The sequence below is a fragment of the Amphibalanus amphitrite genome, unplaced genomic scaffold, assembly GCF_019059575.1.
Source record: "Amphibalanus amphitrite isolate SeventyFive unplaced genomic scaffold, NRLGWU_Aamphi_draft 000308F_arrow, whole genome shotgun sequence".
Taxonomy (NCBI): Eukaryota; Metazoa; Arthropoda; class Thecostraca; order Balanomorpha; family Balanidae; genus Amphibalanus; species Amphibalanus amphitrite.
The window spans coordinates 155644-179272 of NW_024881803.1; the positions used below are offsets into that span (position 1 = coordinate 155644).

Here is a 23629-nt window from a genome sequence, read left to right on the forward strand (position 1 = left end):
GTATTAGGACAATTCTCCGCCCCTGCTGTCACGTGTCCCCTGTGCGCCGAGCCCTGTGTTTACAGATCACCTAGCGACAGGCCTCTCCGAATCGCCCCGCCGCCTGCCGTACCGCTATCGGCCCCAGCACGCCAGATAGTCGAACAGCAGAGCAGCAGCACACCCCTCCGGGGCCAGGGGGAGGGGCGAGTGGCCTGGCGGGCACCAGTCGAGGCCGAGGACTGTCAGCATGAGGACGTCACTGCTGGTGTTGGTGCTGGTGGTGTGTGTGGCAGCACCAGCTGCCCTGGCTGGTGAGTTTGCGACGGGATGGGAACAGCGGGTTGGGTGGAGGTGGGAGGGCTGACGGTTCAGGCTTCTTTATCGGGTCGGTCGGGATGGTACTTGTGTGTGGCCATCTCGGCGGGACAGTATCAGTCATACGAAAACGGTAACCGGTTCGGGAGATTGCGAGGCTCAATTACAGGATTTTGTTATAGAGAATCCCGAAAGCATTCACAAAAAAATAAGTTCCTAATAATGTCCATTTTGTTGCATGCTTTGGTCTATGGCATCGCAATGGCACATATAAATCATGCCATTTTCGTTTTTTTTTCACAAGAAATCCCTGCCATGTCGGAACTTCTTGAAATATAGTTTCATGGTCGCCTTACGTAGGACGTTTTAATCGTTTCGTGCCCTGGTGCGGATCCCTTTCATTCCGTTGAGATACTTCTGCAGTTCGCAGGCTCGCTGCTGCGACCTCCTGACTAGAGCACTTCATGGGCCGGATAAATCCGTTATCCACGGATAAATCCGCGGACCGGATAGGATTGGATTCTAAATTTGTTAAAAAAGAACGGATATGGGCGGGCCGGATTTGGGAATTGAAGGTTGAACCCGGATCAAAACGGATCAAAATTTTAACATTCAACATTGAAGTTAAAAATTAACCTAATGTGTTAAGCGGCAGCAGAGGTTTGATTAAAGTAATAGGCATCATTTTATGACACTCACTTGTCACAAGACTTGTCTTCAAGTGGATAATGTATGCAATGTATGCATGGTTTTTGGAACCATGATGGTCTATGAGATGTATGGCTGTCTGGTCCCTTAGATTGAATTTGTTAGTCCAGTTTTGGGTGAAACCAGTTATTGGTGAAACGGATTATTACGGATATTTTTTTGGAAGTTTGGCTGCAATACGGGCCATGGGTGGGCCGGATTCTGATATTCAAAGAACGGCGGATAATGGGCGGATCTGGATATGACTTGCCGGATATGGGCCGGGCCGGATCCTAAAAAGCCTATCCGTGAAGTGCTCTACTCCTGACATAGCAGGCCGGGTGCCTTATCATGCCCGACAAGCCTCAGACTTCACGCTTTTAATTTCCTTATCCCTCAGTTTACATGGTGGAGCGTTAAGGTTCCAGCTTATAGTGAAATATAAAATCGTTTACTTTAAAATATTTCTTCGTCTCATTCTCGGGTTCTTCACCTCCAGGATATAAGTCCGAAACCGTAATAGATCGACATGGATCCACGCCCCATGCGAAACGAAGTTAGCTCAACTGATCAAATATGTTCCATATCGGCTGGTAATGTCAGTTAACCCTCGCCCGCACATGCCATTTTCCCATCCTAGAACGCACATGGGGGGGGGGGGTGGTTGCCACCCCCCCCCCCCCCCCGCGCCATTTCGTTCCTGTTGGAGATAGAGCTTAGCAGTAAAGACCAAAAAGATTCTTTGGGAAGAGACGAATCCAATGATACCCAGTTTTACCTTCTCAGGTCAGTCATTGACCTTCCAGGTCAGGTCAAACTAAAAAATGTTGCTGTTTTGGGTCACCGTTGGATATCAAGTGCGCTGCTTATCAAATAGGGGAGATCCGTGTAAGACGCCCAGGGTCGGTAAGAGGCCCCATCGCTTTTTTTACCAAACCAATAATGTTATTTATTTTTTAATGTTCTTGTAAAGCAGAAGCCCTCTTGAAACAACAACTCACGAAACCTGAGGTATCAGGTGCGTCGCAGCGACTTTTGGTAAGCCTGTTTCTGTTTTTGCCCCTTTACTTGCTAGATATATGCATCTTTATCACCCTTATATATCTGAAAAAAACAATGGCTATCAAATGCAATCTTTTCTCATCGAAATTGTCACATGTTAGCTTCAGAATAGACCATGTTCTGGTGCGCTGCAAATGTCTCATAAACCATAAATATTGTGGACGTTAAAACACTGTATTTTTTTAAGAGGCCCTCCCTTCGAGGATGATAAAACGCCCCCCGATAAAAAAACGCCCCCGATGCTAAAACGCCTGCACCTGCGGCAGGCGTGGCATTCTTTTTTCAAGGAGTTTGTTTTTGTTTCTTTTTTCTGTTTCTTTTCTTAGAGGTTATAGGTACAATTTTCGTTGGTCATCAGCGTTTGGTTGTGCTAGTTTTCGCATTGTTCGAGCGCTTTGGAAGTGTTATTGGTTTCGATAACACCGTATTTGCTTAGCTTTTCGAAATAAAAGGCCTTGCAGCTGTGTTCGCAAAGCGTCTTTTACAAGTCGACTTGACTTTTAAAACGCCCGAGGGGGGGGGGGGCGTCTTACCATACCCATAGTGTAAGAGGCCCTTTTGCAACTTTTTCCAAAATGTTAAAGTTTACGGTTTGTGTACCCCCTAGATTCATTTTGAATGCAAATATGTATGGGAAAATGATGCATGCTCACAGCGCATGCACACGTTAGCGCTTAAATATTATCAGTTGTCTAAAAATAGTAACTGAGCTTAAGGGGGGGCCTCCTGCACCACTCTCCCCTACCGATGACGATGCTGTTTTCTGGTGCCAAGCCAGCTAGAACCTCTTTGTCACACTATCCGACCAGAATTTTGCTGCTGAGGTCATTTCAGGTCAAGTTAGGTCAAGGTCAATTATATGTGTTTGTATGTCTGTGTGTGTCTGTGTGTATACTGATGTGTGCACCGATTGTTTTTGGGTCCATATCACATGAAATCATGATCTGAGAAGCTTTTACCAAAAATGCAGTCAAAAAACTTCACAAAAAGTAAATTCAGCTTGCCTAAAACGCAATTATCTTAGATGACCTAGGTTGACCTTGACCCTGACCTTGACCCCTGTACATCGTCGAACAACATGTTCCATGATAGGTGGGAGGTAAGACTGGCAAAAAAGGCCGAAATCAGGGTGTCAAAAGCTCACAAGGCCCATGGCATACGCAAGATGTTGAGAATTGGCCATTTGGGTCATGACATGACCTGAAAAACAAGGTCATATTTCCGAAACCAAAAAACACAGAAACTTGAAATTTTAAGTGGACATCAAGAAAGGATAGACGAGCAGCTATACGAAAAATCAGCCTTCTGGTGGCAACCACCCCCCCCCCCCCATGTGCGGGCGAGGGTTAACGATTGTTCTATGCAGTATCTTGTCCGTGACTAATACCGTGGCCAATATCGCGATAGATGCCTCAGCATTTGCTTTCCTGTTTCTTCTAAAAGAGTATGTGGCCGTGATGCGTCTGCATCTGAAGCTATACGAAAACGCCTCAGCAGTTGTGGACGGTGGACACAGTACACAGTACCACATATAGTCCTGTGCCTTTGTTGGTCTAGCACCGTTTGTGTATCCTGTCAATGAATCCCAAACGTGACTGGGCTGGATGCTACACAGAGCTGGCCGGAAGGTGAATTCCTCCTTTTGAGAACTGCCGTTTGTGACATCAGTCGGAAACAGAATACTTTAACAGCGAGACCGGCAGCGTCCGGCATGAATCGTTAACGCCTCGTGAGGGAGGGGGCAGTTGGGAAGCGGTTACATCGCACGAAATGTTTGTTATTCCCTCTTTAGTGCCCTTTAGGTGCCCTTTAGTGACTCTTTAGCAAGATTACTTTACTACTCTTTAGTGCCCTGGTTATTCCTTCACTTGTACGAGCGTTTGCAGCTCTCATCGGCCGACGCTTCTCATTAATAAAATTTGAAAAGTAGTACTCCTAGTATACCTACCTACTTTATAGGCGTTTTGATATATGTATAAGACGTGCATATTTCTGTCCAGGAATACGTTTCCATTGTTCATTGACCTGCTGACCATGGGCCAGTGGCGCAGCCAGGGGGGGGTCAGAGGGTCAGCTGACCCCCCCGAAATTTCTGTCAGGGGCCCGCTCGAGAGAGAGAGAGAGAGAGAGAGAGAGAGAGAGAGAGAGAGAGAGAGAGAGAGAGAGAGGGAGAGAGAGAGAGAGGGAGGAGAGAGGCCCTAATCTAATCGGACGAGCCCGCTTCGAGAAATGCCTACTGGGACACCACGGGTGAGGGGTCGGCCTGGGGCCCCAGGTGGACGGGGCCCGGGCCCCCGGGAGAACGGGCCCGGCCCCTGGGAGAACGGGCCCGGGCCTCCTGGGTGGATGGGGCCCGGGCCTCCTGGGTGGATGGGGCCCGGGCCCCCCGTTGATGGGTCTGGGCCCCCGGAAGAACGGGCCCCGGGCCCCGGGAGATTGGAGAACGGACCCGGGCCTCCCGGAGAACGGGCCCGGGCCCCCGGGAGAATTGACCCGGGCCTCCTGGGTGGATGGGGCCCGCCCCCCCCCCCCCCGTTGATGGGTCCGGGCCCCCGGGAGAACGGGCCCCGGGCCCCGGGAGATTGGAGAACGGACCCGGGCCTCCCGGAGAACGGGCCCGGGCCCCCGGGAGAATTGATCCGGGCCCCTGGGAGAACGGGCCCGGGCCTCCTGGGTGGATGGGGCCCGGACCCCCGGGAGAACGGGCCCGGGGCCCCGGGAGATTGGAGAACGGACCCGGGCCCCCGGGAGAATTGATCCGGGCCCCTGGGAGAATGGGCCCGGGCCCCCGGGGTGGATGGGGCCCGGGACCCCCGTGGATAGGTCCGGGCCCCCGGTAGAACGGGCCCCGGGCCCGGGTGGACGCCGGACCCCCGGGTGAATGGGGCCCGGCCCCCGGGAGAACAGGGGCCCGGCCCCCGGATGGATGGGGCCCGGGCCCCCTGGTGGACGGGCCCCGGAGCCCCGGGTGGACGGGGCCCGGAGCCCCAGGTGGACGTGGCCCGGGCCCCCGTGTGGATAGGGCCCGGGCCCCTGGTTGAATGGGGCCCGCTAGGGTGACCCGCTTGCTCCGCAAAGCGAATAAGGGGTATTTTCGATCGGTGGGCATTTGGTTGGTCTTGTGTCCGTGGGTGATGTATCCATTTCGGTTGATTGCTTTTTGACGGCTAAGCATTTTGGATTGGGAAAAAATATCCATTGCATCGAGGTGCTCGTGTCTGATAAGCATGCGTTCTACTATAGAACATGTCATATGTGTAGTTTATAACAACGGTTGACGTAGGTTATTGAAAAAATGACAGCCATCGATGAATTACTATGTAGAGGTTTCCAACATTTATATTTTTAAGAATACTGTTGCTCGTCATGCAAAAGCGATGATTGGATTTTGGACAAAATTGAATGCTCTTTCCAACTATGCCATTTTCAACTGTCAAACGTAACAGGTTATGCAGTAAAACCCGTGTAATTAAGTAAGTCATTAACAAATGCCATTCTCTCCAGCGATTTGTTCCACCTTGTTTTTGATCAATTAGCTTTTCACAATTTTTCCATGAGAGGCGGTACATTTCTTTTGCCAACAGGCGTTGTTTGAACCCGCTCCGCCAAACAGTCACCCGAAAATAGCATTAAGTCCCAAATCTGTCCGAAACGTAAATTTCCCAGTATAAGTGCCCTCACGGGTGCACGTGGCGCGTGCCATCCCTGCACCGCACACCATTCGATAGCCCTTTCGATTCTCTACACGATACCCCGTGGCGATTGGGCCCACGGTTACCGAGATACTGCACGGGGACCGGACCAGTGTCTGGCAAATTTAGTCATTTTCGCCCGATTTTGCAAGCCGATTTATGCATACATGTAAAGTCCATAACGCGAATTTGCACTTTTTGAGCACGCGTCATGTGCTCGCTATCAATCCGATCGAGCTGAGACCCTCAAAGGCACGTTGCCCATCCTTAATCTATAAGTTGCGCAAATTTCAGCGCACTTGGCGCAACGGTCGGGCCCGTACCCCACGCTAAGTAACACCATGCCGGGACCTCGATAGCAGACAGAATCTACGTCACCACATCACCACGCCACAACAAACCCGGCCCATGGCAATACATGTCCCATATGAGCGCGTTAACCCTCGCCGGCACAGGCCATTCCGGACATTTTGCGTCCTTCGACGGCACAAGAGGTACGACCCCTTCGTGACGGCACAAGGTGGTACGACCCCTTCGTGTTTGGCCCATGATCGAGCTAGAGCTTCGCGGGAAATACGAGCGTGTTCCCCGTGACGAGAGGAAGCCGACGATACCCAATTTTAAGGTTCTTGGTCATTGGTTGACCTTCCAGGTCAGGTCAATGACCGAAAAATCGGGAAAATCGGGACCTGTTAGAACGTCGTTAATTGTGGCTGCTATAGGGTTTTTCGGGGTACTGATCATGAATAGTTATCATGTTAGTTTTGATCACAGATGATGTCTTTATGCATTTAAGCCAGGTCGGGTCAGGTCAGGTCAGGTCAACCAGTAGGGGTCCTGCCGGGTATTCGTAGTATGTACCTACGTGCCAGCCGCCTCTGGCAGCTTCGTAACATGTTACGAAGGCACCAAAACTACTTCGTAAATGTTCAAATGGTTGCTAAATTCGGATTCAGCTCCAAAAACTAGCCTGGAAACATGTATAATTCGAAAAAGTACCGAGGTCATCATAGGTCAATGACCTGACCTGACCTTCAGGTGACCTTGACATCCACCCTAATGCATGGGAGCAGCATCAACTCACATGTTTGAATGCTTGAAACCACGAAAAGACTGCAAACGCGCGGCTAATGCGAGCCGGCATACGCCGAATCGCGATTCTGGCCAAACATGGTCTTCGGAAAGTAGGTCACAGGTCAAAGGCCATTTGGGTCAGGGTCATGAAATTTCTAGGGTAGGTGTGATCAACGCGAGGGTACTGAAAGTTTGGTCGCGATCGGCCGATTTTTACCCGAGTTATTCGCGAAAAACCTTAGGGGGGGGGAGGTTGCATCATCCCCTCCCCCTGTGCCGGCGAGGGTTAAAACTGCTTGTGAGCGAAATCACGTAATGAAGAAGAATAAAGCACAATCTACTACAGCAGCCAATAGATGACTGAGTTAGGACAGGCACGTGGGACTGCTTAAATCTTGTCTGCTTAAATCTTGTCCGACAGAAGCAGACAACAGTTCAGTTTGCATATATGCTATGCATATTGCAGTAGGGGCACATTTCGGCCTCGAAAGATACGAATTCATACGTCATAGTAACATATTTCTGTCATGGTCAATTCATGTGGAAATTGAACACCGGGTGATTACCGAACTATTGTTCTATCAAAATTTTCCGATTCAAACTCGCTCAGGGTTATCATGCAGGTAAAGGGGGCCCGCTCAGCAGAATGCGTATGAAATATGGAAAGATTCTGAAAAATGGGTGGGGGCCCGCACACTAGGGGTCCCGCTTTGGAGGCGATGACCCCCCCGAAACGAAATCCTGGCTGCGCCACTGCCATGGGCCTGTCCTGAAAATGGTGGTCAAATGTAGCACCGCACCCTCGGCCGAGTAGAGTAAACTTTCCACGTTGAAAATTGCGCTTAAGACCCAGCCGCAACATGGACCGTGTAAAGTGGCTCGAACGGAAGTTCAACTCATATCATTGGCGGATCCAGGGGGCATTTAGAGCCATGCTTTCCTCCCCCAAAACCCCTTTGCCCCCCCCCCAAAAAAAAATCCGAGTTTTGACAGTAGGTACGCCTATGGCGGTGCATGGAAAGAAAAGGGCCATTTCGGACATTTACCCCTCTTCCCCCCCCCAAAAAAAAACGTCCGGCTGGATTCGCCAATGACCATATAATTATATAATTCCTGTCGACAGGTCTGACCAAGAAGAAAGACAAACACCATTTTATCTCCTCCACTTCGACCAGCACCTCAACCACGACAGAAGTTCCAGTGCCAGGTAAGCGGAATCAATTACATTATGTATATAATGCATGGATGCTGATCAATTATGGTGCGCGAGGTCTTTGGAAATGTTGTGCTACTGTACCCTTTTTAATTATGTAAGCCGCCAATACATTTTTCGTTATCAGTCTATCCACCAGATAAACATGGAATGCTGTTCACCGGTTATGCTTCGGCCCTTTTATCATTGAACCCATGATAATTTAGATGGCATGTGCTAGGTACTTCAACGAATTATAGATAGCAGTATCAGTTCCATACCCCTTGCCATGCGTGTTATCCGTCCAGACTTGCGTACTCCTTCCTCCATGCTAGAGGTGTCAACCGGATATCAGCTTCCAGTATATTCATACCGATTTATGGTATTTGGTATGTCAAATGTAATGTCTTAGGTATTTTATTAGTTTCTAGAACACTGTAGTACCTATTGCATCGTGCTCTGACTTTTGTACAAAATAAGTTTTGTTTTTAGCGTTCCAAGGTGCTGTTTTTTATGTTAGCAAGCATTTCAATGGTACCTACCTTTAGTGCTTTTGGTTTCAGTTTTCCAATGGTCTGGGATTGCATCCCTCTTTTTTAAATAAATTTAGTCCGAACCTTTTGATTGGAAGGATTCACAAGAACAGAGCCCCCGCTAAGCGAAGTTTGTTGCGGTGACCCTGCCCTTTATCTTCCGATCGCGCAATTCCGGTTATGTGGAAGAATTTAGAGTCCAAAGTTTAACCCTCGCACGACCAGGCCATTTCTCATAACACGAACGACCAGGGGGGGGGGGGTTGTTACGACCCCCCCCCTGGCGTTTCGAAACGGAAGGTCGTAGAGCTTAGCGGAAAAAACCAACGGATTGCTCTCAACGAGATCTCGCGATTGGTGGTATATTTTTTGGTCCTAGGTCAACATTTGACCTACTTTTGACCGGTCAAAGGTCAAATTTTCGGAAAAATAGACTTTTTTCAACTTTCCGCGGCGATTGCGGCAAAACGGTGGGAGATATCGACTTGAAACCTTCACTATCGTGTTCCTTGATCAATTCTCTATCGTTTGGTATGTATTTCGTTTCCCTAGCTCTAAAAATGGCGTGTTGGGAGCGCCGGAAGTCGGCAAGGTCACAGTCGGCGGCAGAAATTCGAAAAATCAAAATTTAAATTTTTGAAATCTGATTGTATTTTTGGATTTGGAAGGTCCATTTGCTCCTTATAGAAGCTAATATTGCTGCATATTCCCATTGAGGTGACAAGAATTAGCAAAATAGTGGTTCGGGCGCTTTTCAAAAATAGTACCGGACGCTGTTCCTCTTATGACGTCATAACTCCGTGACCTGACCTGACCCGGTCAATTTTCTTGCACCACACGATAGCCAATGCTTGCCCCAACATGCATGGGAAGTTTCATCATGATCCATCAAACAATGTGGGTATCACCGGCAGAAAACCTAGGGATTCGGCGCACACGTTTGGTAACTGTCGGCCGGAGGCTGTACCTCTTATGACGTCATAACTCCGTGACCTGACATGACCCGATCAATTTTTTTCGGCAAAAGATGCGCAAAGGTTGCCCCAGAGGGTATTGAAAATTTCAGCCCGCTACGACAAGCCGTTTAGCGTGCACTTCGAAAAAACCTCAGGGGGGGGGTTGATACAACCCCCCCCCCCTAGGCGTTCTAGGGTTAACGTGTTCACATAGCCGCGCACGGCCGGTCCCCTCACTGAGTTCGCCTGGCTACGGCCTGCCACCAACCGCAACCATACCCATGTACCCATGTAAGGAGGCCCATAAACGTCAAGCACCTGTCGCGCTTCGAACCCGGACTGTTGTAACCGGGAACGCGCGCTCTTACCACGCGGAGTCCATCACTCTACCGACTGAGCTACGGGACTGGCAGAAATTATATCTGATAAAGCGATGAGGTTTGGTGTCATTGTCATTTGTCAACACCCACCCATCCATTTTACCACCGGTTCTACCGTAAATGTAACCTGATTTGTATGTATGTAAAATGTGTCCTCAACAACACAAAGGCATACTAACTCTAACCTACATCGGCCTCCTAACGGATCAATGAAACATTTAGTGTACCTTGCCCGCTGTACGAATCTTAGTGTCACGTGTGTATTGTGTATGTAACCATTACAAACCCTCTCTTCAACAGCTCTGCAGTTCGACATCTCTAGTATCACCGGAAAAATCCCATTCATCGGTGACATCGAGGTCATTAAGATCCATCTGCCAGTACCCCTACCACCACAGAATAAAAACGGCACTTCGTCAGGAGGCGGAGACACTACCGGAGGTTCGAGTTCGGGAGGCTCCGGCAGTTCCGGGAAGGATGGGGACCTGATCGTTCGGCCGGGCGCAGACGGACACGGCAGGCCTCCTCTTTTCACGCAGCCGCCGGCCACGGAAGTTCCGGAGAAACCCGAGGTTCCGGAGAAGCCTGAAGAGCCAGAGGAACCTGAAGAACCAAAGACTCCAGAGGAACCGGAAGAGCCTGAGGAACCTGAAGCCCCGGAGGAACCTGAAGCCCCGGAGGAACCTGAAGCCCCGGAGGAACCCGAGGCTCCAGAGGAACCCGAGGCTCCAGAGGAACCCGAGGTCCCGGAAGAACCTGAAGCTCCGGAGGCGCCAGAGGAACCCGATGCTCCTGAAGAACCCGATACTCCTGAAGACCCTGAGGCTCCTGAGGTGCCAGAGGCTCCTGAGGTGCCAGAGGCTCCTGAAGAACCTGAGGCCCCAGAGGAACCTGAAACTCCTGAGACCCCTGAAGCTCCCAAAGTCCCGGAAACCCCAGAGGTACCCGATTCTCCTGACGAAGACACGATAGTGATCCCGGACGTCGCCACGTTTGACGCCGTGTTCGCAAATCGCAGCCGGCTGCGCGACAACATCCGCGTATTCGCCTTCGGCGGCGTCTACGAGATCATCGTCAACCGCACGCGCAACTCTGTGGACGTGGTGATGATCCGAGCCGTGCCCCGGAACGACACCGCTAACGACACGAGTGTGCAGGACGAGGTGCCGAGCGCAGAGCCGGCGACCGCCGCAGGAGAGCAGCGGCCTCTGCTGGCGATGCGGGCACCCTCGGTGAGCGGTCCGTGGCTGGGAAAGACTGAGGATGGAAAGGCACAGGGAGATGGTGGGAAGGACAACGATGGAGCTGATGGAGCTGACGTTCATGGAAACGGAAAAGACGAAGATGAAAATGACGGAGACGAAGGTGACAATAAAGCTGGAAATAATAAGCAAGATGACGCGAAGGAGGATGACAAAGCTGACGGTCGGCCGGCTGGCTCCGACGGCACCATCCCGCGACTCCCGGACGGCAGGGTGGCCGCTGTGGTCGTCAACGGCTCGGCCGTCGTCGGCATGAACCTCGGGGTCGTCACGTTCAACACCAGCGGTCTGTTCAAGCTGAACATCTCGCTGGCCCAGGACTTCATGACGGTGATCATCTCTCAGCTGGCAGATGTGGTCCCGGGCGGTGCGGACGCGCTGCTGGACCATCCGGGCGCTCCGGGTGGCTCGGGTGGTCACTTTGGTCCGGGCGGTCCAGGCGCATTCCCAGGCGGTGCGTTTGGTCCGTTCGGTCCGGGCGCACCGCCGACGGCCGAGGAACCCCGCAAAGAGCCGGAGGTCGACAGCAGAAAGGAGCAGGCGCGTCTCAAGGAGCCGGCAGAGCCCAGCCGTCGCACGGAGAGCCGGGACGCAGGTGAGAGCCCACTTCACCGGCGTTATAGGAATGGAGGTATCAGTTTTGAATGAAGGGTGATAGACCAGCCTAATTGATCTCTACACCTGAGGTACATAGGTCAATGGTCATTGGACCAACAGTGTAGCTTTTTGTGTAGCTTTCAAGACATGATAACTTCATTTTTCAATGCTTTTATGGATAACGTTACAGCGCATGTGTACGCACATCAATCAATGCCTGCTAAGTGCTAATGGCTTCTGGTGGACTGTATTTATTCTTCTTTATTAGGCAGTAAGTTACTTCCCCGTCCAAGCGGTTATCGTTTTTCCATTGCATTCTTTTCTAATCATTAATGTATCAGCTAGGTTCTATCAATAACTGTGGGTGATCACAGCGGAAGGAAAAATGCCTGTTACCTGATAGCATCTTCTCTTCCGCTATCACGTGTTACCCAATGGTCTGCCGAAGACTTATCGCATAACCACGGCATGGGTCTGAGTCGAACGCACTCCAAACAGAATCGTTCCTTGTCATCGTAGTGGAAGAGGCTCATTGCACACTGCACAGTGCGTACACATTGCACACCGCACGATGAAATGAACAGAGTATACGTTTGTTTCGTTGCGTCATTCATGTCTGTTTGTAGTCGTTATCGTGTGCCGAGATGGAGGGTGGGTGGGGACCTACGCCCTTCCTGAGTTTTCGCAAATATCTGAACAGCCACTAAGTGTATCGTTTTGGCTAAGCGCATTTAAAAATTAAATCACATATCGTGACCATGTTTACTAGTCTACGAGTAACTTCATCTTAATCAAAGATGGTTGCTTACCCCAACTCCCGATCACTTAGGAACTCTGTGCATGATAACATTGGTAAGATGTGTTAAGCTTTCGTTGTTTCATTAGTCAGCATACCTACGAGCTATTAGCCTCCTCGGGAAAACTTGGCCAACGCGATGGAGGTCTCTGGTGGTTGTGGCTCTCTATCTCTCTCGCTCTCTTTCTCGTCTGACCTATCGTCCCCTCATTCACAGAGGTATACGGCCGGGGTCCCTCCACGGTGACCACCATGCTGATGCTGATGGCCCTCGGAGCGGCGGCCACCCTCGGAGCCGCCATCCTACTCTCGCGGTCCAAGGAGCGGGCCAGAGTCGCCTCGTTCGCGCACAGAGGTGACGATTATGGATCGATTGATTACCCCACCGAGGCAATCTACTATGATCGCATCTAGCGTGGTTCGGTGCTTGGTGTCGATCGTAGCGACATCTGTGGTAGAGTTCTGAAACTAACGGTAGCAGTGTCTATCTAGTGGTCACTGGTCAGGGTTGAAGTATGACGCAGGATAGGGTTTTCGAAACTCCCTGCTCATACAATTTGGAGGTATTGGACTTGTAATCTGCGTAACAATCACACTACCGTGATATATCATCTACCCATCATGCCTAGTTAATAATATAGTCGCATCGTATCAATGTTCATTGGCTTTGGGGTGTGAGCTGTGAAGTGAGTGTAAAGTGAAATATTGATGTCGGCTCACACGCAGATGCATTTGCCGTCACTGTCCTCAGTTAGCGTCTTGCTACTCATTGATGAACCATCCAACGCTAAGCTGATGAGATGTGGTTTAGAGTTTTCCTTTTCCGGTGCCACAGTATCAGTGCATTTGTCCCGTGAACTGAGCGTCGAACTTACACCTTGTCTGCGTGTGACTTCAATACACAGTCATCTCGTTTACACTGCGTTCTGTCCCCCGGTGCGCGGCTACTGACGGCCGTTTCTCTCCGGTCGTCTGTTCCAGATTACGAGCCACTGTAGCGGTACACATTGTACTCCTCCCGGTATCACGAGGTGCACCTCAGGTACGCGGGGACGCTTGATGAACCATGGCGACATAACCCACCACGCCCGGCCAACTAGAAAAGCGTCGAGTACGGCAGGATCGGTTTATTATTACCAGTGCACGTAATGACCTTGTACATGATTGCTTTTGAACACAGACGGCGTCGTGCGGAGTCGCACAGAATGTTAACAAATAAACCGCCGCCACGCGCAGCGGTCTCCTGCACCGGGGGCGGCGCTCCGCGAGAAACACGGGCACCCAACACCCCGGGCGGCGACCGGCCGGCGGCGGCGACGGCGGGGGACGCTTCCCCGGGACCCGTGACGAGGCCCCTCACACACACACATACACACAATGCAGCGCGAGCTCTCTTCCACTCCCTGGCACACAGATATACACACACAGACATACACACACAGGTACACATCCGAGGTGCCGGCGCGGCGCAGTAACAACGGAGCCGCCGCGCGCCCGTGAGATCGGTCGGTGGGCAGCGGCCGGGCCCTGTCCCTCTCGGTGGCCGGGACAACGGGACCAAAAGGTCCCCAGAGACCAATCATCCACCAACCAGCGGATCGCGGCGGAGAACCACAGACGACTAAAACGACCAGGCGAATCTCGCAGACTCGAGAATCACACAGCGGGATTTGTGAGGACCGCATGGCAGACCTCGAAGCGGGCCGAGCAGCGGTACCAGAAAGGACCTCTAATCAGGTCATAACGGACTACACATACGTACGCTGAATTCGTAGGGCGCAGGACCGGCCGGCCGGACCGCGCGACGGTCCTTTCGGACCACCGGGACCATTCTGAGGACCACTGGGACCACAGAAATCCACGGACCATCACGAGGACCGTCTGGGTACAGTCCGCGTAACAACGAGTCCGGCGCGGCGGCAGCTATCACACTGTCTGACGACCCCTGACCGGTGCCGGCGGCGGCAGCGACGCAGGCCGCTTTGAACATTGAACATTGACGGCGCGTGGCGCGCAGCCGGCGCCCCTCGCTGGCTCCCAGACACCGCCTCACGGGGAGGGCTTCATCCGTTTGCGTGTGGTGTTGATGGGCGGCACCTGCTGGGTGGCCAGCGCCCGGAACGCCTCGGCGATCAGGTGCGGGTGAGATGTGATCATCGACTTCCAGGCGGGCGTCTCCATCACGTCCGTGGCGTGGCTGCGGGGAGAGAGGGGGAGTCAGTAACGGCGGGGGGGAGAGAGGGAGGCAGTAACGGCGGGGGGAGAGCGGGGGTCGGTGGTGGCGGGGAGGGCAGAGCGGGGGGAAGCATACAATATAAGACTGAGACACGAGACGGCGCGTCGTGGGAAGCAGCGCAAGAGGGAAAGAGAAGTGGATAAAAATATTTAGACAGAGAAAGGGGAGAGAAAAAGAGAAGCGAGTGAGAACAAGTACCACTAACAAGGGTTGGTGAGTGAGGGGAGAGAGCGGGAGAGAAACTAAAGGGAGATCGCATGCGACGACGAGAAAGGAATAGTCTGTTACATTGCAGCTCTCTGCACACTGCACAGTAACACAAATCACATGGGTGCAGCCCAGTCAGAGCGGATGCGGCAGAGAGCACCGTTTATACTCTCTCCCGTGTCGATAAATACACTCTCTCTCCGTCCGTCGGTGCTCTCTCCCCGGCCCAGCTGTACTCTCTCTCCCCGATGTCTAGTGGTATCGACCACACTTTCACCCCGCTCATGAGTGAGAGTCCGGTCGGACGGCGCGATTGAGATGCAGGGCGACGCAGAGAAAAGACTCGGAGAAACCGCAGGGCTCGAGACCCGGTGGGCGCTACTCAGAGATATAATGTAAGGCAGGTCCGCTGGTAATGGGGTCGGCACCTGAACACCCCTTCCGTGTGACAGCGCTTATGGGTCGGTGACAAAAGATATTAGCCTAAACCCGGCTGCTAACCTTGTCACTCGGGAAAAAGCGGACAGAGAAACTAAATACCACGTTGATAAAATAGCAGCTTTCGTTTCACGCCAGGGTAAAGCCTACATGTGATGGAACGATAGCCTACATGTCAGGTGTGATATGATCTATAACTGAAGGATTAACTCAGCTCCCCGCGGTGCGTCGCAGCCAGCTCTGCGCCGAGTTTCTGCGGTTGGACTCTCCGATCACTGAGAAACTCACATGTTGACGAAGTCGATGGCCTGCGCCTTGAGCTGCTCTGCCGAGTGCAGGTCAGCCAGGATGAGCACCTCTGGTGAGTTCTCGATGCTGAGGTTGGCGCACAGGGCCGCCTCGCACATCACCTTCAGTCGCTCCATGGCGTACTGTGGGGTGGGGACAGACGCAGGTCAGATGTGGGGCAGGGGGATAACAGTCGAGAGGTTATATCGGGAGGTAGCAACGAGAGGTGACATTGATAGGCAAACAGAGGGTTTGCATGTGACAAAATATGGCTCGCATAATGTCTCGTATATGAACCAAACCATATCCCACAGCCCACAGGCCACACCCAAGTATTATTTCCGCCGCACCGGCGCCCTCCCCACCCTCCGACCCGACCGAGTCTGACCTTATCGGCTGCCGCCAGCAGGTCATCGGCCATCTTCTCCAGGTTATTGGTCTTTCCCGTGTAGATGAAGCGCAGCATCTCGCGCAGCACCTCATGGTCGACGTCGGTGATGTCGACACGGTTGTGTTTTCGCTCCTCCATCTCGTGCTCGAACATGGCGGCGAACACGGGCGACCGGGCCGCCAGGAGCGCCTTGTGCGCCTGGAACTCTCGGCCGCCCACCGAGAGGGTGACGTCGCTGAACCGCTGGCTCTCGAACAGCTGACCCAGGTCGTCCGAGAGCCGACAGTCGGGCACCTTGAACTGCACCTGGTTCGACTGGCCGCACACGTTGACACTGTCCGCCACCACGCTCACCTGCCGGAAAACTGAGGTTAGCGGCGCGGCCGAGAGGTGGAAGCAGCGGCGGGTCTCGCCGCCGCAGCCCATCCAAGGTCTCTGTAATCGCTAAGCGAGGTCGCCGCATGAGAATGCGATTTCAAACGGCACCACCGGCTGTGGGCGCTATCACACACCGATTTCCTGACAGATTACGGCCTCAATCGGCTGGGAACAGCCACGGCCGTGGCATTTCTCAGTTCTCTCCCCCTTCTCTTTCTCCCAGTCCCTCTCTTTATCTCTATCTCTCACCTCGCAGTACAGGGTTAGCCTGTCGTCAGGAAGCAGACCGTTGGCCTCGTCGAGGAGGAAGTCTCGTCGGATGAACTTTTTGAAGCCCCAGTCCTTGCCTTGTACAAACCGGTATGCTCGCTGGCTCTCTGAGAACGGAGGAGAATGGGGAGTCAGTCGGCCGCCGTTGTCGCCGCGGAGAAAGGTGGACGGAGACGGCGACAAAGATTCACCCGCAGACAACTATCACATTTTAATGTAGCAGTACCTTAGTGGGTAAAGCACACGTCGGATCGGATGATGAAATCGGACAGATGGGCAGAAGATCAGCGACTGGGATGAGACCTTAGACAAGCCCTCAGAGGGTAATATCATTGAATAACTCGGCTGCATTTACATAACCCTACGCCCGTGAGCTCTATGCTGCTCTGTGACATCACAGTGCATGTAACTGACGTGCAAGCACAGCTTATTTCCAAATATGATCAATCACGATGACTGATCGATGAGACAATGGACATAGATATGCAACAGCCTTCACTGCAATACCTTCACGTGCGCGTCTTTTAACTCACCCATAGCTTTGGTTTCTTCTCGTTTGGCATTGAGAATTGAAAACTTGAATTTAGCCCTAACTTCTTGTTTGTTGCACGCTACTAGTAGAAGGTAGAGTGAGAGGTAATCTTTACTTTCTTCGTCTAGTCCTTTCGGATTTACCCGCAAACACCTGCAACAAGGATGTCGTAACGTCAGCTCACGTGACACGAGGAGCAGCACCCGATCACAAACAACTCAACTAACGCCATAAATCACTGTCTTGACCGATTACCGCGGCATATCACCGAGGCTAACCCGGGTACATTAACAAGCAACATCGGAATCATGTCATCCAAATAAACCCGAGCTCTATACCCGGAACACATCGTCCCATACCTCAGAGCACGGTCAGTCTATCACCAGAGCTGCCAGTCACTATCACTGCACGCTGCAGCGAGCCTGACATTATGTAGAGCGCTGAGCTCGCAGCTCTCGGCTCAGCTCAGTGGATGGCTCACTGGCTCAGCTCGGCGGATAGCTCATCTCACTAATACAGCAACCGACTAAGTTAGCGCCGAGCTGTTATTGTTGGCAGAACTACAGCCGTGGAGGACGCCGTAGCCGGGGAGCTGCACTGCTGCAGGACCTGTCCCCTCCTCTACCCACCACCTCTCCCTCCCCCTCTCCCACCGACCCGAAACACAGCGCCCCGCCCCGCTCCTGCCCCGCCCTAGCCCGCTGGCACCGGCCCCGCCCACCAGAAATAGCCACGGGCGCTTACACACACACACACGCACACACGCTCCTACACACACCGGAGGACTACGCACACAGACCAGACAAGCGCACCGGTCGCGCTGAGGTGATATGAGGCAGGGTGGTGGATATTGATAACGGCGACAGCTGCACCTATATCACAACGCTGGTTCGAAGCGGCGCTCAGAGGCATGCACCTTGCGTCCGCCGAATCAAGGAAAGAGAGGGACCCATCGGAAAGGCAGTGTGTTCAGAATTTTCTGTCGCGTTTATCGCGAGTTTTGGGAAATGCACATGTCAAAGGCAAAAAGCTGACCGATTGGCCTACGAGGGCTTCAGATTGAGCCGAAATCATAATCATGGTTACCCTAAGCGTTTTTAAACGAAGACATACCATTACCTTAAGGATGAGCACGATCCTACGATTTCGAATAACTACCGGTGAAGTGAACATCATCAACTTCTCACGGGTACCTACATGACAATTTACGAACCATCAGGGAAGGTGTGTTATTTGCAGCTCATCGCGAACCACCCATCCCATCGCACATTTCACTGCTGTGTAAGCCACGGATCACACGAAACGATCTCTGGGACGGGCGGCGTGCGCCAGGGTTGGAAAGGGCGGAACATTGCAAAAATTTTGTTCAGAACTGGCGAGAAACGATATATATTTGTATTTGTATTTGTATTTGACAATAGCAGACACTCTACAGCAACGCGTAGCTTTTACGTGTCCTTAGTCAGAGATGAATAAAAGAGCAAGGCAATGATGTCGCATAAACACACACACAATGACACACACGCACACACAGTACACACAGTCACGCATACAAGTCATCGCCGAGTAAAAATACGTTTCACAGAGAGCGCTAGATTGAGAGTATGCTTTAGTGCAATGCAGGGGCAGGGAGTCCAATGTCTGCGAAAGACCGACGCGGACCGACGGACAGACAGAGAGACAGAGAGACGGACAGACGGCGAACGAACGGGGACGGTACGAGCCCCGAACCGCCAGCCGAAAAAGAGGGACCCCGGGAGGGGACCGGGCCAGCCGTACGGGGAGAGGGTGAACGCGAGGGAGAGGGCGAGGGCGAGGGTCCAGGGAGAGCGGACCCGTCGCCGAGGGGAGACAGAGGGGAGGACCGGAGGGGAACAACGCTCCTCGACCAGCGTCACAGTTCACAGACCAGCGGCGGTACGGAGCGACGGTCGGGCCGGCAGGTGCTCTATGAACGCGTCCCTCTCGCCTCACAACGAACCGTCCACAGAGCGAGCGAGCGGGACGTCCGTACAAAACCGGGGCAAACTCCACTACCAAATTCCACCCGGTCCCGAACGCCCCACACAGCGACCCACGTGTGATTTGGACCCTGGACCTCACCACCCCATGTCTATCACATCGGCCGCAGGAATTGACCCCAGTTCAGGACAGGGGGACGTCGGAAATGTTACCAGTGTCGGAAACGCCGCGTGACACCGCGCTGGCCGCACGTGGCACGCGGCACGTGTCCAGGCGCCCCTCGTCACATGCGTGACACAGTCGGAGGGAGCGTTACGCGGCTCGCGCGCCATCGTCACGGGTCCAGTGAAAGTGCAGGAGACTGTCGTCCGCTGTTGTTACCAACCCGTCACTAGCGACGCTCCATTCTCTGACCCACCGTGTGCTCCCATTCCTATCGACCAGTAATTTCGTCCAACCTCTTGCCTGCTGTCTCCCGTCTCCGTGTGTCCGTTCCGACTAATCAGTCCCTCGCACCCCGCTCTCCAGACCCTCGGCCTGTCCCTGACCCTGTCCTTGTGCCGCACCGGCCCGTCACCCTCCTCACCATTTGAGTTTGTCGTTGGCTCCTGCCGAGAAGGTGGACGATTTGAGCACCTCGCCCATCTCCTCTCTGCAGAAGCTGAAGTTGTTGATGGCCCACATGTAGCTGAATTTGACCACTTTCACCTGCGGAGACAGCAGGCAGGTCGGTGTCAGGACGGGCCGCGCGCGGTGGGGCAACGCGCCGCGGACGGATATGGGTCGGTAAAAGTGCCGCCGGCGGAGCGGGAGGGGGAGGGGAGGGTGCTGCCACTCACTGGGTCATGTGAAGGGGACAGCAGGCGCGCGGGCCGAGCTGGCGATGGCCTGCAGCCCGCGCGCCGCCGCCGATTACAATGTGAAAGGCAGGTGTTACACGGCTACTAACAGCTCGGCCGCTCAACCGTGCGGCGCTAGTGCCAACAATAACAGTTTTACCACTGCAAATGGAGCGCCAAACCGGCACTAGGGCAACCGAAACATGCTTCCAGCATGTCGTGCAAATCAGTTAGAGGAGTTAACACGTACATGTTTATGGGGAGAACGGCTTTACGTTGGCCTCACGTTGGACTATCCGATAAAAATAATAAACTTTCATTGCTTATTTTTACACACATAATTAAATTGTTTAAACATTCCCCCTGGCGGTTTATAGTACAGTAGGTCGCCAAGTTTACCTATTTGTCCATAGTAAAATAAGCTCAGTGTCCGCCCGGTGATGTTTTATTCGACTGACCAAACCACACCAACTATAGTACTTATTACACTCTGAAACGAGCCAACACGGTTCAAGCCTGAATCTGTTATCACTTCAGACACCCATCAGCCGGCGCGGGATGACCCGCCCCAGAACCGATCAGCCACCGCTGCTCTCAGTCCCGTGAGTCACCGGGGACCGAGCGGTGGGCACCTGTCGAGGTCAGGTCAGCCGGTCAGCCGGCCAGCCGGCCCGCGCTGGCGGCGACTGGCGGCCGAAAATGGGGCGGCGGTAGGTAGCGGCACCCGTCGGCCAGAGCGGTGGCAGAGGCGGCGGAGGCAGAGAGGAGAGATGACTGGGATGAGGCGGAGATGGGACTGATGTGATTGTGATAGTTGTGTCTGAGGTGTAGTGAGTGTGAGCAATTTATGTCGTATTTGTCCAACGTGAGACAGTGAGGGACACTATTTGAAACGTCTAAAATTAAATCATATACCACACTACATATCTATGCATTTGCATGTGGACTGGCATTGGGTTGTGTGCAGTCTGACACAGCCCTGCAATGGCCCATTGCAAGGCGTCTATATTATCACGTAGGACATTCCCATTTCCCATCCCAAGAAAGCATCTCGGATTCATTTATCTTTGGGTCTGTGTACCTTTTCACCAGCATCTCGGTCGAGCCACCCCAGCGACCGACACCTCCCAGGCGCATCTCCGCCGCTCGGCGATCAATACCGAGCCGGTACCGACCGACCCGCCCCAGTTGTCGAGCTGTGGCAGCCTCCCCGAGCTGCCACAGCCCCCGAGCTGCCTTCCGCCGTCAGACAGTGACAGAGATGAAGCAACAGCATCGAGCGAGCGGCTCACACTGCCGTGCGGAGAAAGCCCTTTTTGCAACCGGCTCGGCGCGGCGGTGGTGACGGTACGGCGACGGTGACGGTCCGTGCGCCAGAGAAAGGCGGCTGCAGGGCCGGGCCGCCAGCCGGGCTGGGCTGGGCGGGTCGGGGCGGACAGGGTGCCGCGCGAGCGACAGCGGCGCGCCGCCCGCCTCTCTCCGACCCACACACTTTCTCACGCTGCAAGAAGCCGTTTGTCGCGCGTGAAAGCCGGCGCCAAATGGCACGGAGGGCTTCTCTCTTCTCTCTCTGCCTCGCTGTGGCAGAGAGAGACCCCTCACCCCTTCGCTCTCACTCCCTCTCTCGCTCTCCCTCTCTTTTTCTCCTCTCCAGCTGACCGACTCGGCTGACCCGCGACTAAAATCAGGCCAGTGGCGTCCTACTCATCTCGACCCCGGCTGGCTTATCAACACCGCTCGACCCAGGTCAGCTCGGCAGGCTGACGCGGCGAACAGCCCCTGCGGACCGCTCACCATCGCAGCACTGCACACACTTGCCCGTTATAGTGCGCGCGGCTTAGCCTTAATCCCGCTGCAGTGACTCGGGGCGGAGGGCCACTCATTGCAGCGGGACGGTCCTGAGCAGCTGCATGCGTAATGATCTGATGTAACGCCGATACCGGTAGTCGCGAGTCAGTACCGGCGGCTACCGCAGGAAAATAGACAGGACAAGACCGAGACGGAACAAGAAGAGACAAGGCGGAATGGAACAAGTGAGATGAGAGTGAGACGTTGTATAATGAACGGAGAAGCGAGTGGTTCGGAGCGGGACGGCATAACCCCCGGCACTGGGGACACCATTCGAGGAACGGGGTCGGGACAAGGTCAGCTCCAGCTCGGCGCAGAGAGGAGAGCGTCCTGACGCCGTGCGTTTACCGACCTCGGCTTGGTGAGGCCGGAAATGACGCCGACCGCGCTGCCAAGGCCTGTGAGCGGCGCTGGCGCCCGTCACTGCGGGGCCGCGCAGCCTCCTGTGCAGGCCTTTGGAGAGACCGGTCGTCCGAGCAGCCTTCACGGCCCTCGCTGGAGCGCACCGGGGCGCGCGGATAGGTAGGGTTTGGTGTGGATAAAGTTGTGCCTGACCGTGCTCTATTGGGATGGGCACCAGCTACAGTGACTGTTAAGCTTGTCCGCTCAACATCGCTGGCCAGTGCAGAGTTTCTTTGTATATCATTCTCAGTCTCAGAGTGCACACGGCACTAAGTTTAGAGCCTCTCGGGTCGCACCAGTCCATGGGGAGCCAGTTTCCACCCCTAACGATTCACCCGGCGCGACACGGCGGCGCGGGGCGCTGCGGCGCGCGGGCGCACTTTCTCTGAGCGACGCCCTTGCTCCCGATTCCCCGCTGGCGCCGGAGGCCGGCCGGCCAGCGCTGGGTGCCGGGCGGACTCTCACGCACACCAGAGACGGGGTCAGAGACGGGTCAGGTCGGGGTCAGGCCGGGGCCGGGTCAGGTCAAGCGGTCTGAAGATTCAGTCCGTTGGTCAGTTCAATTGACATAGAGGAATGCGCGACAGAATTACAAATGTATTGTCACCCTCGAAGGCGGTGGGGGAAGCCGTTCTAGTAAGAAAGCGACTGCCGAAGTGCGACACGGAAAATGTTTGGCCCATGACCACACATTATCCAGATGCAGCCATCCTGAAGTCCCACCTTTCACCATAAGTCCATACATTCACCAGGCACCGCTACCCTTTCCATTACCACCCCCACCCCACCCCACACGACACGCCACCCTTACAGAGACGTGCGAAAATAACCGCATTATTCACCCACCCTACAGCCTTTCGAGATTGGGACGCGAACGCAATATCTCCATCAGAGCACCACGTGTCGTTGAGACGGAAACAGCTCTGCACGAGCTCCCCAGACCCTGCAGGAGTTCTTTGTTCGACGCTTGCCGCGTGCCGCCGGCCACGAGTCGTCGTCCGACGCGGCGACGACCGACGGAGTCGACGAACGGCGCCGAACAGCGTCGGCGACGCGGCGGCGAGTGTCAGACGGTGGTCGTCAGCCGGTCCGAGGTCCGATGTCGCTCGGAGCGGTGACGCCGGGGACGACCTTGGACCGATCCCAGGTGCGACCCGAAACGGAGCGGTCGGCGGCCAGACGGGAGGGGAGAGGGAGGGAAGGAGCGGGGTCGGGTCACAGAGGCCGCCGGAGCTCTCCTACACCGGAGTCGCCCGTGCCGCGAGCGCTGTGCACGGTGTTAGTTCCAGCTGCTGCAAACAGCCCACAGA

General features: G+C 54.0%; 2 protein-coding genes across 3 annotated transcripts in view; one reads left to right on the forward strand and one right to left on the reverse strand.

Moving 5' to 3' along the window:
* On the forward strand, window positions 1-13751 carry LOC122388090. Of its 2 annotated transcripts, XM_043378871.1 has the most exons (4): window positions 1-293; window positions 7936-8019; window positions 10174-11730; window positions 12746-13751. In XM_043378871.1, the coding sequence occupies exons 1-4, from the start codon at window positions 230-232 to the stop codon at window positions 12940-12942; spliced, it is 1902 nt and encodes a 633-aa protein (XP_043234806.1). In that variant the 5' UTR covers window positions 1-229; the 3' UTR covers window positions 12943-13751. The 2 variants fall into 2 exon arrangements, with proteins under 2 accessions (XP_043234806.1, XP_043234807.1); XM_043378872.1 differs by lacking the exon at window positions 7936-8019 and having other exon boundaries at window positions 114-293.
* The window catches only part of LOC122388091 (speckle-type POZ protein B-like), a 21553-nt gene continuing 11564 nt past the window's right edge, over window positions 13641-23629 (reverse strand). Inside the window, exons 3-8 of the mRNA XM_043378873.1 lie at window positions 19817-19938; window positions 17270-17421; window positions 16716-16843; window positions 16086-16442; window positions 15698-15840; window positions 13641-14725 (exon numbers count right to left, since the gene is read on the reverse strand). Coding sequence (XP_043234808.1) covers window positions 14578-14725; window positions 15698-15840; window positions 16086-16442; window positions 16716-16843; window positions 17270-17421; window positions 19817-19938 — 1050 coding nt within the window. The 3' untranslated portion in view covers window positions 13641-14577. The remainder of the gene's footprint in view (window positions 14726-15697; window positions 15841-16085; window positions 16443-16715; window positions 16844-17269; window positions 17422-19816; window positions 19939-23629) is intronic.

Bases quoted from the DNA above. Each gene is read 5' to 3' on its own strand.
- LOC122388090 (XM_043378871.1), top strand. From the start codon at position 230: ATGAGGACGTCACTGCTGGTGTTGGTGCTGGTGGTGTGTGTGGCAGCA. The intron at 8,020-10,173 runs GTAAGCGGAATC...TCTCTTCAACAG, and splicing joins GACAGAAGTTCCAGTGCCAG to CTCTGCAGTTCGACATCTCT. The intron at 11,731-12,745 runs GTGAGAGCCCAC...CCTCATTCACAG, and splicing joins CACGGAGAGCCGGGACGCAG to AGGTATACGGCCGGGGTCCC.